This window comes from Tachysurus vachellii, chromosome 19 (assembly GCF_030014155.1).
Source record: "Tachysurus vachellii isolate PV-2020 chromosome 19, HZAU_Pvac_v1, whole genome shotgun sequence".
NCBI classification, from domain to species: domain Eukaryota; kingdom Metazoa; phylum Chordata; class Actinopteri; order Siluriformes; family Bagridae; genus Tachysurus; species Tachysurus vachellii.
This window is the reverse complement of record NC_083478.1, coordinates 2629432-2645360: the sequence shown is the minus strand read 5'-3', so window position 1 is coordinate 2645360 and position 15929 is coordinate 2629432. Positions and strand designations below refer to the sequence as shown.

General features: G+C 36.5%; 1 protein-coding gene across 1 annotated transcript; it reads left to right on the top strand.

The window, feature by feature from the left end:
* The first annotated feature begins 534 nt into the window (after positions 1 to 534).
* LOC132862283 (cadherin-like protein 26) lies at positions 535 to 15929 on the top strand. Its single transcript, XM_060894234.1, has 18 exons — positions 535 to 647; positions 2505 to 2564; positions 2660 to 2755; positions 5701 to 5856; positions 6191 to 6338; positions 8013 to 8194; positions 8478 to 8606; positions 9253 to 9438; positions 9628 to 9908; positions 10078 to 10220; positions 10326 to 10553; positions 11029 to 11250; positions 12022 to 12155; positions 13667 to 13732; positions 13994 to 14107; positions 14298 to 14339; positions 14445 to 14519; positions 15597 to 15929. Exons 1-18 carry the CDS (start codon positions 612 to 614, stop codon positions 15804 to 15806), a joined length of 2508 nt encoding a protein of 835 aa, XP_060750217.1. The 5' UTR covers positions 535 to 611; the 3' UTR covers positions 15807 to 15929.

The window sequence follows — 15929 nt, the reverse complement described above, 5'->3', positions numbered from 1 at the left end:
CTGTATCATAGCTAGCTCTAACCCCATCTTCTTAACATGGGATATGTGAAGAAAATCAAGTGCTGTAATGTGCCAAACATTATGCAAGGCTTCTTCGTCTTCCGAATGGACAAATCCCTAGAGCCACACTACAAATATCCAGCAGATCACATTTCCATAAGAGTGAAAACGTTGCTGTTTTAGCAGTATAGTGGGAACAATTTAACACTTATGTCAGTGGATATGGAATGAGATGTTACGTTCAATATGCTTACTTATTTTAAATACAAGAAACACCCAGAAATTCAACAACCGTTTAAACAGTGTGTTTTTACAGATTGTATATTTGACACCACGTACAATACACAACAAACGTGCAGATACAAACTTCTTCTGAAACAGAACTAGCTAATCCTGTTTCAGTTGCGAGGATGCTTTAGATGACAGGATGCACAACAGAGGAAACAGAAATTCTCTTTTATTTCTCACCAACTGTAGCATGGCCACTCCCACATCACTGACATGGATATATGCTTTTACACACACACACACACACACACACACACACACACACACACAACAGAAACACACAGAAAAGGAGTACAGGAACTGCTACTTGTACAAGCCTCAGGATGTTGAAGACCATCATTTTGCTTTTTCTTCTGGTGGTAAGTATAAATATTTCTGTACTAATCTTATTGTACTATAGTTTGTTTTGCATAAGTCAGAGGCTTATTGGGATGGATATTATACATTCATTTACATATTTCCCAGAATCTAGGAGTTGGGGAAGGGGATAATAGCAAAAGAAAAACCTGTACATGTGAATTAGCACCAGTGAACCAAAAACTATAGATTTTAATAGAAACATGAAGTCACATGAATTATTGCAGCTGTATAGAATTAAAAAAAGAAAAACACCATGAGACATAATTCACAGAATTGTGCAGAATTGTTTACACGATTATAGTACGATAGAGAATGCTTACTGTTGGGTTCTTTTCAGCACAACCCAAAAATCTACAGGGGTCTGCTTTTACTTTTAACAGCTTCATTTTTAAGGGTGAATATATTTGATTAAACAACTAATACACGAGTAATATTTCTGGAAAAAACTTCAGAAAATGGTTTGATTTTGCAATTCTAGCATGTAAAAAAACAAACAAGCACTGCTCAAGCATCACAGACATTTTGGTAGCTGTAACCTGTGTTCAAATAATAACAATAACAATAATAATAGCAACAGCAATAATAATAATAATAATAATAATAATAATAATAATAATAATAATAATAATAATAATAATAAATTTAAATACAATAATAAAATAAATAAATAATAATAATAATAATAATACTAATACTACTACTACTACTAATAATAATATTTATTAATAATAATAACATAAATAATAATTATATAAATAATAACAACAACAGTTATTATTTATATTATTATTATTAATAATAACAATAATAGTAATTAATATTATTAATATGAATAATTAATATTATTAATATTATTGTCTGGGGCTTTAGAGCGTCATACACTGTAGACACAGGAAAAATCATTTATGCTGCAATTTTGTTCTATTACAACTGAATGATTGGGTTCATGTTGTTTAAAAGCAAGTTTAGATCATTAGTGCATTTATTTATTGACTTTTTTTTTTTTACTTAATTACTTACTTTGTGTGTATGAGGCTGTAATTACACCATATTGTGCACATTTCCAGCCAAATTCTAACATTCTAACGTGATGTGTATATGCCTGGTCTTCTCCATAAGACATTGAGGGACTAAAAGAAGCATTCACACCTAACCATAAACCATAAAACCACTAAATATTACATAAGTATTCTAGATATTTCTGGGTCATTATCATGCCAGAATGAACAAAAAAGGTGCAGCACACCTTTACCGTTTTCATTAATGGTTCATCAGGATGGGTCTCGACACGTAAAAATGATTATGTTTATGATTTCACTGTACATCCTTCTAACTATGCATTGAGTGCATCAACACGAAAGCCTTAAAGGCTAAGCAAGAACCAGTTTGTGAATATATACCGCCTGTCAAATATGTTTGAACAGCTAGACTTACAAACTGTTTATTACAGCTTTACTACTGTCATTATGATTTAAGTGACACAATTAAATAAGGAAGCCTGGAATGTATTTACCGCTCCATGCCAAATGCTCTTTCACCTGTATATATTTTAGAAATGGAGGGTAAAACAATTAGAGTAGGGGGTTAAATACTGAAAACAATGAAAGTTGCCAGTTTATCCGTTATATCGATCTGATCACTAATTATCTGGCAACTATGTTTTAATACATACATTATATAAAATTTACATTATTTTATTTATTTTAAATTTGCAATTATAAATGTAATTATTCTGTGTATCTATTTTTTTTTTTTTTTAGAAAATATATTCTCTGGTTAACATTTGTGGTAAGATTTTATTGGTTTAACAAGCTTAGTTTCATAAGAAAGCTTTCATTGTGTTGTGCGTTTTTCAGCTGTGGGCCGAGAGTTCTCACGAGCAGACAAGCCAGGACGGGACCAGAAACAAGACAAGTGTATGTATTAATTAATAACTTAATTGAGCTTATACTCACAAAAATGATAGTGATTACAATAGATAACATTTTTATTAACATTATTTTTTTCTAAGGAGCGAGTGCTCATTCGGTCCAAGAGGAGATGGGTGCTCTCTACTTTTGAAATAAATGAGGAAATTCCTGGACCTTACCCTCAATTATTTACAGAGGTATCACTGGGCATCATTTATTAATTTCTATACTGTATGAACTGATTTATTAATAAAACATTCACACAAGAAATCTGGTGTTCATGAAAATCATGTCATGGGTGCAAATCATATAATGTCCAATCATATAGTGTCTCAGATTATTGCTTATTTATTTACACTTATAGCATCTAGAGAGAAAGAAATTGCTTTGCAGCCTTCGTCAGTAACAGTAAGGCTTATCAGTACACCACAATATATCTGTGCAGACGCAAGGTAGAATCTTTGAAGTTAAAGCTGTTATCGCCTTTAAAATCCAGATATTAACATCAGGTTATGTGAAAATACACTCCTGAACAAAATCGTAAGACCAGGGAAAATATTACAAGTATTCACACTTCGCACTGGTGGATCGTAACCAGGTTGTAAGAATTTCTTTAAAATGCCAAAAGAAGAAACAAGAGCAAGAGACAAGAAATAGAGAGTAGGCAATTTATTTAAAACTGCATTTGAATTCAAACAGGCTTGTCATCAGCCGATCAAAAGTTTAAGACCATAGCCTTTAAAAGTTAAAATCTGTTAAAAAATATGGCTTTAATGTCATTGTTCTTCAGGCAGTCGCACTGTCTTGATCTCCTGATGGCAAAAGCAAAACGTTTTTGCTCTCGCAAAGTGCCATTGCTGCCGAGGTTGGACGCAGTAAGACAATCGTTTTAAATTTCTTAAAAGATCCTGAGAGTTATGGGACAATGAAATGAAGTGGTATACCCAAAAAGATTTCACCTGAACCTAGCCGGAGGATCCAACGGGCTGTCCGTGAAGACGCAGGCTGATCCTCGACGCAAATTAAGGCCATTAACCGCATCTGCAAGAGTAGGGCTTAAAGAACAAAAAATGTCTTCGAAAGCCACGTCTCCTCCCACAACACAAACTTGCCCATTTGGAATTTGCAAGGGAGCAAAAAACATAGGACACTGAAAGTTGGAAGAAAAATTTTTATTCTTGGACAATCAAAAACATTTAACCTGGATTACAAGGGGATCCTACTGGAGATATTTTCTACCCGACACAGTGTAGGAGCCTCCATCATTATCTGGGGTGCTTTTTACTTCAATGGGAAAATGGAGCTTCAGGTCGTGCAGGATTGTCAGACAACGGCCAGGTATGTGGACCTGTTGCAGCAGGAAACCCTCTCGACCTGGGGCCCTTTGTGTGTGTGGTAATGACTGGGTCTATCAACAGGATGAGGCTGCAATTCACAACACCCACCTGACGAAGGACTTCTTCCAGGACAATAACATTGTACTTCTGGACCATCCTGCGTGTTCCTCTGATCTAAATCCCCATTGAGAATGATAGGGGATGGATGGCAAGGGAAGTTTACAAAAATGAACGTCAGTTCCAGACTGTGGATGATCTTCATGAAGCCATCTTCACAACATGGACCATGGAAATAGTCGAATCAAGCAGGAAACAAGTGTGTAAATTGACCAACAAGATCAGTGGAGCTTCTCAGAACTGAGTCCTTTTTTTGACACTTTTAGTTCTGTTGTAAATATTTTTGTGCGATGGTCTTAAACTTTTCATCAGCTGACGAATAGCCTGTTTTAGTTTAAATCCCGTTTTCAATGAATTGCCAATCTCTGTTTTGAAGCAGTTCTTACAACCTGGTTGTGATCCACCAATACAAAGTGCAAATACTTGGAATGTTTCCCCTGGTGTTAAGATTTTGCTCAGGAGTGTGTAAAGAAGAAAATACAGATTACACAGATCAGCCAGAACATTAAAACCACTGACAGCTGAACTAAATAATATTGATTATCTTGTTACAACGGGGGCGTGGTGGCTTAGTGGTTAGCACGTTTGCCTCACACCTCCAGGGTTGGGGGTTCGAGTCCCGATCTCGATTTCCTCCGGGTACTCCGGTTTCCTCCCCCGGTCCAAAGACATGCATGGTAGGTTGATTGGCATCTCTGGAAAATTGTCCGTAGTGTGTGATTGCGTGAGTGAATGAGAGTGTGTGTGTGTGCCCTGCGATGGGTTGGCACTCTGTCCAGGGTGTATCCTGCCTTGATGCCCGATGACACCAGGGTGTATCCTGCCTTGATGCCCAATGATGCCTGAGATCTCCGTGACCCCGTGCTCCTCGTGACCCGAGGTAGTTCGGATAAGCGGTAGAAAAGGAATGAATGAATGAATGAATGAATGAACCTTACAATGGCATCTGCAAAGGGACGGGGTGTAAGAAAAATGTTCAAGTGTAAGGATCTAAGAGACTTTGACAAGGGCTGAATAGTGATGTGCAGTGGTTAGTATCTACCAGAGATGGGGGACTCGAGTCATATGACTTGACTCGAGTCAGACTTAAGTCACAAATTTGAGACTTGTGACTTGCTTGACAAATATTAAAAAAAGACTCGACTTGACTTTGACTTGACATTCATGACTTGAGACTTGAATCGGACTTCAGTTAAATGACTCAGGGATGGGGGACTCGACTTGACTCGAGTCAGACTTAAGTCACAAATTTGAGACTTGCGACTTGCTTGACAAATATTAATAAAGACTCGACTTGACTTTGACTTGACATTCATGACTTCAGACTTACTTGTTACTTGCTCCCTCCTTTGGTACCTACCAAAAATGGTCCAATGAAGGACAACCAGTGAACTGGAGACAGGGTCACGAACACCCAAGGCTTGCTGATGCACATGGGAAGCAAAGGCTAGTCCATCTAGTCCAATCCCACGGGTGGCTGAAAAAAGACTATGCTGAAAGGAGGCAACTCATACAGTACATCGCAAGCTTTTACTTTAATATTACTCAGGTAGTTAATGTTATGATTAATCACTATATATGATATGATGATTTTTTTTATTGTTCTTATTGATCTTTGATCTACTGATCTATTGTTTTTATTGATCTTAATTAGATTTGAACTTTTCCCTTTCTTCTTCTGGCTCCAGTTGCACAACGATAAGCACCTGAATCACTCCATCCTATTCAAAATCAGTGGCCAAGGTGTGACAGAAAAGCCATTAGGTGTGTTCACCATTAATGAGACAACTGGTGAAATTTTCCTGAACAAGCCCATAGACAGAGAAACCCACCCCATACTCAAGGTGAGTAATCAAGTATGCATTTTAATAAGATCTTTTTTAAAGTATTTATTTTATACAAAATAAATAATAACAATTTGTACAGTGAATGTTTAATGTATTAATTTTCACTATTAATTCAATGGATTTTTCGGGGTCCGATATGTGGTGACCCCTTAAAAAAACATGGATCAGCTGAAAGAGGGGAAAAAACTAATGTATTTGTAAGGCATTTATTTAATGTGTTTAAATTTGATCAAAATAATTGTTTTATCTGATGTTTGTGTTCTGATGTTTATTTCAGGAAAATAAAGTTAATATAAAATTTCAATAGATGTTTTATTTCATTTATAATTAGGTGAATTTTGATGTGATCGACAAAGAAAGTCATAAAATTGTTGACAAAACCTTGGCTTTCGACGTGAAAGTAAAAGATAAGAACGATAATCCACCGTTGTTCAAACCTGAAGTTTTAAACATAAATGTTACAGAGAACACAAAAGAAGGTAAACATCACACACACACATCACACACACACACACACACACACAGATGCTTAAGAAATTCAAAGTTTTTATGTGTAAAAAACCTCAAAAGATTTCCTTGTCAATAATGATTCCTCTTTACAAAGTTAAGAATTCTTACTTACACAATAAATCTTTTGAAGGATCTCCTGAAAAAAGTTCTGGAGTAATTATTACACTTTATTTTTTTGGCCCATAGCACTATTACGTACCATTCAATTCAATTTTATTTATAAAGCACATTTAATATCCGCCCGAGCTGGCAAAAGTGCTGTACATAGAGATAAAAGAAAGGGAAAAAAGGAAGAACATAAATATAAAAGAACACATACAAATTACCAACAATTAAAAGCAAGAAAAAAGAGGTGTATTTTTAACATGGATTTAAATTCACCAAACGTAGACGCAGTTCTGACTGGTGGTGCCAAGCTATTCCACAGCTTAGGGCCGCTACTGCGAAAGCTCGGTCTCCCCTGCGTTGTAGACAGGAACGTGGTACCGGTAAAAAATGACCATTTTGGGATCAAATGCCCCTTTTCCACCAGGGCAGTTTGAGTGCTGGTTCGGAGCCTAATTTGGAACCAGTTCTTTCTGTTTCGACAGCCAAAGCACCGGCTCTGAACCAGGAAAAGTGGTTCTTAAGTAGCACCAAAACGTTGCTGGTCTAGACTTAAGAACCGCTTGTGTCAGGGGCTGTGGGCGGGGCTACTGTTAGCGCATTTGATAATGTACCTTAAGTATACTAATGTTTAATACACTTTTACTTTACCGCAATATGATACATTATCAGCACACATGATAGTAGGTAGCTACATGCTAAGGCTAACTTTTTTCTGTGTTAATGATAAAATAACGTTATGTACTTTCTCGATTACAACCTCCGTTTATACAGATTACATGGAGCTGCACGTACACGTTGGATTCGCCACGTTTGGATGTTAATGTAGGTTCACAAAGCCATGAGCATTAACAGTAAAGCAACATCCGACATGTGATGTGTTTGTGTTTGCCACTGCTGTGCTAAAGTTGCTGGGACACGTGACACGTATACAATGACGTCAGACTCGGCTCTGTGATGGCTCTCTAGCCGGTGGAAAAACAAACCGGTTCTTAGAAGGTTCACCAGTGGAACCAACTTTGAACCAGCACCAGCGCTAGCTCTGTACCAGCACCCGGTTCTTTTTGGTGGAAAAGGGGCATAAGTGATCTTGAAGGATTGTACATAACAATCAAGTCAGATAAATATTTGAGAGCTAGATTATTGAGAGCTTTGTTGACAAATAGCAGAATCTTGTATTCGTTACGGTGGTGTAATATGGTCTTGTTTGCGGCCACCTGTGAGTAGACGGGCTGCCGCATTTTGGACCATTTGAAGACGAGAGATGGAAGAGAGGTAACCCAGAGTACAAAGAATTACAGTAGTCCCGTCGAGTTGAGATAAAAGCGTGGATAACTGTTTCAAAACTTTTCCTGCTTAAGAAAGTTTTGACTTTAGCTAACCTGCGTATGTGAAAGAAGCCGGTACTAACTATGGTGTTGATTTGTTTGTCTAATTTAAGGCCATTATCTAGGTAAAATGGTAAGATTACCATTACACTATTGTTTTCTTTTTTCATTATTTTATCACACTTTTTCTGTCTATTCTTGATGCATTAGGTCAGCTTCCTATTTTACTGCAAGCAACAGATATTGATGAGGTAGGCACTGAGAATTCTCATGTCTCCATGAGGATAGTGTCTCAGGAGCCAGCACTGCCAAAAATCTCTCTGTATTCTATCTTGGATGAAAAAGGCAGCCAGCTCACAAAACTCGTCTTCACCGGGTGCTTTGATTATGATGTGAGTGTAAACACACATACTTTTTATATCTAGCTTATAATCTATTTTTATACTATTACTATTATCATGAATTGTTTAACGGTGAAATGTGAAAACTTGTGAAAAGGCTTACAGTTTTTTTTGTTATAAAGTACACTGTGTCCTGCTGGTAAAGTAAAATAATTCAATGATGAGGTGATGTGATGTAATAATCTAATCTGTATAAAGACTTTTCCTCACCTGGAGAAATATCTTAATGACATTGTACTCACATAGACACTTGTTTTGCTCTCATGTACTTTAGAAAGTAAAGAAATATAAAATGTTTGTCGAAGCACGGGATCATGGAATACCATCACTCTCATCCACTGCGACTATAAATATCCACATCACTGATTCTAACACTCACGCTCCTGTGTTCACTGACCTAAAGGTGAGCATTTGCCTCTATCTCTACCTCTACAGTACCTCGTCCTGATTTACTTCAACTGTGCCAGATTATATCTGTTTGACACAAATACAACTCTACATACTTCATTATTGAATGACAAATGAAATAAAATCAAACAAGTCTCAAAACTCAAGTATCAGTCCATAAGATCCATAAGATGCTCAAAATGCTCCCATAATTATTGATCCAAATATATAAATTCCCTCAAAGCGAAACAGTCTTGTTGGATTTTATGTATATGATGCCGTTTAAAAATACATTTGAAAACTATTTTTTGCACACTACTGTTTTTCTTTCTATTCTTTAAATGTTTAGTTTACTAAATTAGCAGGAGTTGGTAGGTTTTTGCAAATAACGCATATGTGTGAAGTAAATAAAAATAATCCTATTACTGACCCCTGAGGCACTCCTAAAACTAGACTCACTACATTGCTTACAATTCAGTTCATACATGAAGTAAATACTAAATGTTGTACTACATGATATACTACAAGTAAACACTAAATTTTATTGTACTTCATGATCTTGCTAAATGCATATTTTATGTGTCACAATATCTGGTTTACAAACCTCTTAAATTTGAACATAATGCATTAACTGATCTAACAATTTATTTCAACTGGTCCAGTTCAACGCTAATGTTTTGGAAATGGAAACCAATAAAGAAATTTTAAGGATTCCTGTGCAAGATAAGGACAATCCTAACACTCCAGGATCTAGAGCAGTGTTCACTATCCTGAAGGGTAATGAGGAGGGCAACTACAAGATTGAAACAGACCCACTTACCAATGAAGGAGTTCTGACTGTCATCAAGGTAGATTTCAGAAATTCACAATAGATTACAATATTATTTAAAAGTTAAGCTTGTTTAAGAAATATAGTATAAGATATAAAGAATAGCTTTGTGTACAAAGAGTTGTTGTTTATTGTGTAAAACATATATAACACGACATATTGTGCGAAAGAGATTTAATATGTCAATATTTATGTCCTTGTTCTACAGGGAAAGGATTATGAGAGAACCACTCTGACTGAACTGGAAATAGGAGTAGACAATGAGGAGCCATTATTTTTTTGTGTTGATGGAAAGCCAGTTAATCCCATTCCAAAGACTTTAAATAGGAGCAAGAACGTTAAAGTCACCGTCAAAGTCATTGATGTGAATGATCCACCTGTGTTTCACAACAAAATACATATCGTTTACGAGGTTGAGGAGGAAGAGCCCGGAGAGGTGTTGTACACTCCCACGGTCACAGACGAGGATTCAGACCAAGCTAAGATCAGGTATGCAATTAAAAGCAGGTTTTACTGTGAGGGATGACATGAAGTCGGGTTGTTTTGAGCCTCAGATAATTACAGCAATTTTCTGTGAAAAAAGACTTACAGATGCTTTAAGCTTTAAAGTGTAAACATTTCAAGAGCAGCAATGAATAAATGGCATGTGTGTTTCAAGGTATGAACTGGTAGAAGATCCAGCTAATTGGATGTCCATAGACCCACAGACTGGCATTATTACCCTGGCAAAAAAAATGGACCGTGAGTCTCCGTATGTCAATGAGAGCACCTACACTGTTGTGATGCGAGCAATAGATGATGGTACAATTTCTTAGCACAGATGTTTGCATGTTAATAAATAATAATAATAAAAAAAGGTGAAACAAACAAAATTAACCTCAATATCCACACTGTTTATACACACAGGAGAACCTCCTGGCACGGGTACAGGGACTCTGGTGGTCAAGCTGGGAGATAAGAATGATAATGCACCTTATCTAACCTGCAACCCTTCTGTGATATGTGGGAACAAAGGTGACAGAGTGAGAGTCACTGCACAAGATGCTGATGTTTATCCGTATAGCGGACCATTCACCATCACACTTGACAAAGATGATCAGGAGCTGAAGAGCATGTGGAAGTTTGAGCACACAGGTGATTAATTACCGGATAATGCTGTTTTTCATATAATTTTTTTTTTATTAAACTAAAATCTGCTTAATTGTTGACTATGCAAAACAATAAATTTGAATTTAAGCAATTCATATAGTTTGAATTAAAACAGTTTATTCCACAATACTGTCGAATACTTGATTCTTGATTCTGATTGGTCGCATGGTGTTTATAATGCTTTCATAACAGCAGCTCTGTTACAATAACTGAATAACTGTTGCTATATAACTATAACTAACTACTGATAACTATAACTGTTGCTATATAACTATAACTAACTACTGATAACTATAACTGTTGCTATCTGTACAATCGCAGACTTACATTAATTCACTTGTTCTACTTTTTATATATACTGTATGTATATATGTATATATATATATATATATATATATAACTTGTAATTACCTTTAGGTCTTGTTTATAACAATCCACATCTGTTGTGTTTCTGCCTCAGTGTCTGAAATCTTACTGATTAGCCTGAAGACTCTGCCATATGGAAATTATACAGTTCCCCTGAAGATTGCTGACCAACAGGGGGTGCAAGCAAACGATGTCTTGAAAGTGGTGGTATGTGACTGTGGGAACGGAACTGTGTGCAAGAACCGGCTACCACGATCCTCCACCCTCCATATATCAGCTATAGGAATTTTGCTGGGAATACTGCTCCTGATAGCTTGTGAGTCTTTATATATATATATATATATATATATATATATATATATATATATATATATATATATATATATATTTCAGCTGCACGTGTTCTTGACAAAATGAATTAATTATTTATGAATGAATTAATAATAATGTATTATCTCATTCCCAATGTTAACAAAAAAAATCAACACATTAATTAATAAAAAAAAAAAAAAACATATTTAGGTAAAATAAAAATGACATAAATCATGTTTCTAGCAGTTAAACACTGAACACAGACCCAAAGTGCTCAGAGATCTGCTTCATTTATTTATTATTTCATTTATTTATTCTTTAATATTCCACTGTTCACATGACCACGTGTTTTTATTCCAATGGTCACATGACCACATATATATATCAATTACATTCATGCTGCTTAAACCAGTTATAATAAACAAAAAGCATGACTTTGCTGCAGCTTCCAAAAGGATTACATGATAAACTTATGCTGGCTTTCAGTGGGGTTAAAAGGTCATTCCAAAGACACCCCAAGTCTGAATTATAAAAAAGTACACAGCTAGAAATTTAGAACAATATCATAATCTGAAACACTTCTAAAGTATTTCAGCTCAAACCTGTAAATAAAGGCTTTAGACTGGTTAAGTGAAAACTCGGTCTAATAAAAGTAAAAACAGAAAAAGAGACAGATTCCTTTATATTCCACTAGAAATCCTGGATTAAAATCTAAAGATTTACCATCATTAATTATCTAATGACTTTAAGATGTAATTAAGGATTTTTTTTCCAGTGCTGCTCTTTTGTTTTGCCTGCAAATGTGAAATGAACAGAAAGAAAAAGATAAACGATTTCATGGAATTCTTGCAAGATGATGGAAACCAAACTTTGATCAAATACAACTTGGAAGGAGAAGGTTCACGCAAGGTGTGTTTTTACTCAGTAAAACATCAATCCTTCTGGTGCATGTTTATATACTGTAGTGTCATATTGTATTCTTCGCAAATGTTTTCCCCTTCAATATAATGTCAAGTTATTAACTAGTTCACTTCTCTTTCTTTGTGTGGAATGGGGAATGTACGGGATGGCGCGGGTGGAGTATTCACAAATATATGTTTTATTTCACCTCCTAACTAAAAAAAAATCGAAATGGTGATGTTGGATATGGTCAGTGGTTATGCTCCACAAGTAGGCTGTGAGTCGGAAGAGAAGGAGAGATTCTGGAGTAAGTTAGATTAGGTGATAGACAGTGTTCCCAGATGGTAGAGAGTAATGACTGGAAACAGAGGTGATGCGGAGGTGATGGGGAGGTTTGGTCTTCAGGAAAGGAACCTAGATGGACAGATGATGATGGACTTTGCTTTGGGACGGTAGTTGATGGGACACACAATGAAGCTATGGGAAAGAGTAGCAGAAGCTAAGCAAGTGGCTATTTGTGAGCATCAGTATGGCTTGATGCCCAGGAAGAGTACGATTGATGCAATTTCTGCTCTGAGAATGTTTATGTAGAAGTACAGAGATGGTCAGAAGGAGCTGCACTGTGTCTTTGTGGATTTAGAGAAAGCGTGTGACAGGGTGCTGGGAGAGGAGCTATGGTATTGTATGAGGCTGTCAGGAGGGGCAGAGAAGTATGTCAGAGTAGTTCAGGATATGTATGAGAGGAGTATGACAGCAGTGAGATGTGCTGTAGGCCAGACAGAGGAGTTCAAGGTGGAGGTGGGGGTACATCAAGGATCGGCTTTGAGTCCCTTCTTGTTTGCTATGGTGATGGACAAGTTGACAGATGAAGTCAGACAGGAATCGCCATGGACATTGATGTTTGCAGAAGACATTGTGATCTGTTGTGAGAGTAGAGAGCAGGTGGAGGAACACCTTGAAAGGTGGAGGTCTGCTTTGGAATGAAGAGGAATGAAAGTCAGTCGTAGTAAGACAGAATACATGTACATGAACGAGAGTGAGGGAAGTAGAACAGTGAGGCTAAATGAGGAAATAAAGGTTATTGGTGCGAGAGTAGAGGATGCCAAGGATAGAGTTAGGTGGAAACAGATGATTTGCTGTGGCGCCCCCTAAAGGAGAAACTTGGAAGAAGAGGAAGAAAGGACTTGGAGCTCCTGAAGATTCTAAACATTCTTAGAGTTTGGATTAATACTGAAGGCATGGTCAAAAAACTTAAATCTATATTGACAGATGCTCTCAAAGACCATTTCAAGATTGTATAAGCTGTTTTCAACATTCTTCCCAAGCATGATTTGATGTTCATGGTATATCAGTATCTAAATGCATTTCTATGCTATATATTCGCATATTATAGCTGGGATTCTAATAAAATTCTATTTCATTTCCTTTCTATAACAAACAAAATTCTGTACTAACCAATTACAACCTTTTTTTTTCCGCATCTCCTACAGTCTCTCTAAATGTTTTTGTCCCCATTACAGCTTACACAGGCCGCTAATGGACATAGTGACACACATAAATCAAAGAACATCTGCGCAAACTCATCAGTAAGTTTCACATTTAATAAAGATTATGTCATCACCTTTCAGTGATAGCTGGTTAATGGCAAATAACTTGGAAATCACACAATATCATCTGATTGTGAATTTAAAATTCCACACTGCATTTCTCTTAAATGCATATTTATGAAATCTAATCTGATGCACAAAATTGTAAACCTGTGACCTGACCAGCTGAAGGGATATTTTTCCTGGAGTGCATAACTTTTTTGCTCCACTTTAACTTAACATTTTGCATTTTTCTTCCAGGCTCCTCCACAATTCACCCACAGCCCAATTGGCTTTTATTGGAGCTTGTCCCCATTACAGCATACACAGGTCCCTATTGGACTTAGTGATGAATCATGGAACATCTACGCACCAGTAAGTTTCACATTTACTAAAGATTATCTGTCAGCTGTCAAAAATAGCTGGTTACATAACGCCATCTGATTGTGAATTAGAAATTCCACACTGCGTTTCTCTTAAATGCTTATTTATTTTCATGTGGAATTATTACAGCAAAAACAAATTGTGATGTTCATAATGTCACCTGTGTTTTATGTCCCATCAGACCCGGACTAGAAGAAAGTATAGCACACACAACGCCACCAGGGTAAACTGATTTACATACATCATAAGCTTTCAGATATCATTTCAAAATGGTATATACAATTAATAATTTTGCATATTCCGTTTGTCATATATTTGTACTTTCCAGAGCCAATTAACCAGAGCCAATCAATCATCCTTTAGTTTCCTGTCACAGGATATAACGAAACAGCATCTAGAAAAGGTAAAATCTAGCTCACTTATATATTACATGCACAGCTGATCTTTATAAAAGCTACATGGGTCTCTGATTGGTCAGAAATTTACAGTGATGAGAAATTGCTACCTCAAGTTAGGGTGTGGTAGTTTAGTGGTTAAGGTGGACTACTGATCGGAAGGTCGTGAGTTCAAATCCCAGGGCCACCAAGCTGTCACTCCTGGGTCCCTGAGCAAGGCAATTGCTCAGCTGTATAAATGAGATAAATGTAAGTCGCTCTGGATAAGAGTTCTTGTTCCAATACATTACAATGAATTCACAAGGACAGCTGTGCTACATAATGGAAGCCTAATAATAACCTAATTATTATTAAACCATTGTTTATTAAAAAATGCAAGAAAAAAAAACGTTCAAAAAGAACCTTTGCTGTTATGACTGCAAATATTTAACTTCAGAGACAGACAGACAAACAGACAGAAGACAGACAGCAGACAGTCAGACAGACTGTTCCCTGTCTGACCACCAGGGGGACCTTCTGACAGGCTTTGTTTTGTCTTGCGCCATGTGTTTTGTTTTTGTTTTGTTTGTGTTAGCCCCGCCCCTTCCTTAATCCGTTCCCGCCTCTGCACACCTGTTCCTTGTGTCTCAATGATTACCTTCCCCATTTAATCCTGTGGTTTTGTGCTTCATCTTTCCTGGTTTCTGTGTTTTTTTTTTTTTGTTGTCCAATCTCTCTAGTGGTTTCCTTGCGTTTGTAGTTTTGTTATTTCCTTAATAAACCCATTTTTATATTATCCTGCATTTGGGTCTAGCTTTTATCTGTAAAGACCTCCTGTTTTCTGGCAAAGAAAGAAAGAACATTTCCTATAGATTGGGAAATTGGAATGAAGGTTAAAAAATTATGTACAGAAATCTTTACAGATGTTTTTTGCATGTACTGAGTACTAAGTAAACCTTCAAAATATTGTAGTAATCTGCTGAGCTTATGTGAGATCACTTACCATCTAATTATCAGCTGCAAATGATCTTTCTTGTCAATATCAAAACTCTATATTTTTGGTCTTCATGTTAATTCTCTCTTCTCCTGATGACTCTGTACTGTAGAAGCTCTGGAATCTTGCTACGGAGCAGAAGAACTTCCCTGAAGATCACCCACAAGATTACAGCTCTGAAGGAACCTTTACCGATGCTGTGTCAATTGACAAGCTCTCTGTCTACAGCACAGAAGATGATGGTCTGGACTTTCTGGTGGATTTGGGGCCAAAATTTTGCACTCTGGGTGAAATCGTGCAGCAAGGAATAAAAGAGAAGTAATTTTTTTGAATGATCTCACTTCCTAATGGATCTTTTTGAGTAGCTCTGCTTCCCACATCTGTGATTTTACGGATATCATACCTCCACCTTCTGGATATCTATTGGATGTTTTTGTACTGTAAC

Coding starts and splice junctions, on each gene's coding strand:
- LOC132862283 (XM_060894234.1), top strand. CDS start 612: ATGTTGAAGACCATCATTTTGCTTTTTCTTCTGGTG. Junction 9,909..10,077: donor TCAGACCAAGCTAAGATCAG/GTATGCAATTAA, acceptor GTGTGTTTCAAG/GTATGAACTGGTAGAAGATC. Junction 13,733..13,993: donor ACATCTGCGCAAACTCATCA/GTAAGTTTCACA, acceptor TTTTTCTTCCAG/GCTCCTCCACAATTCACCCA.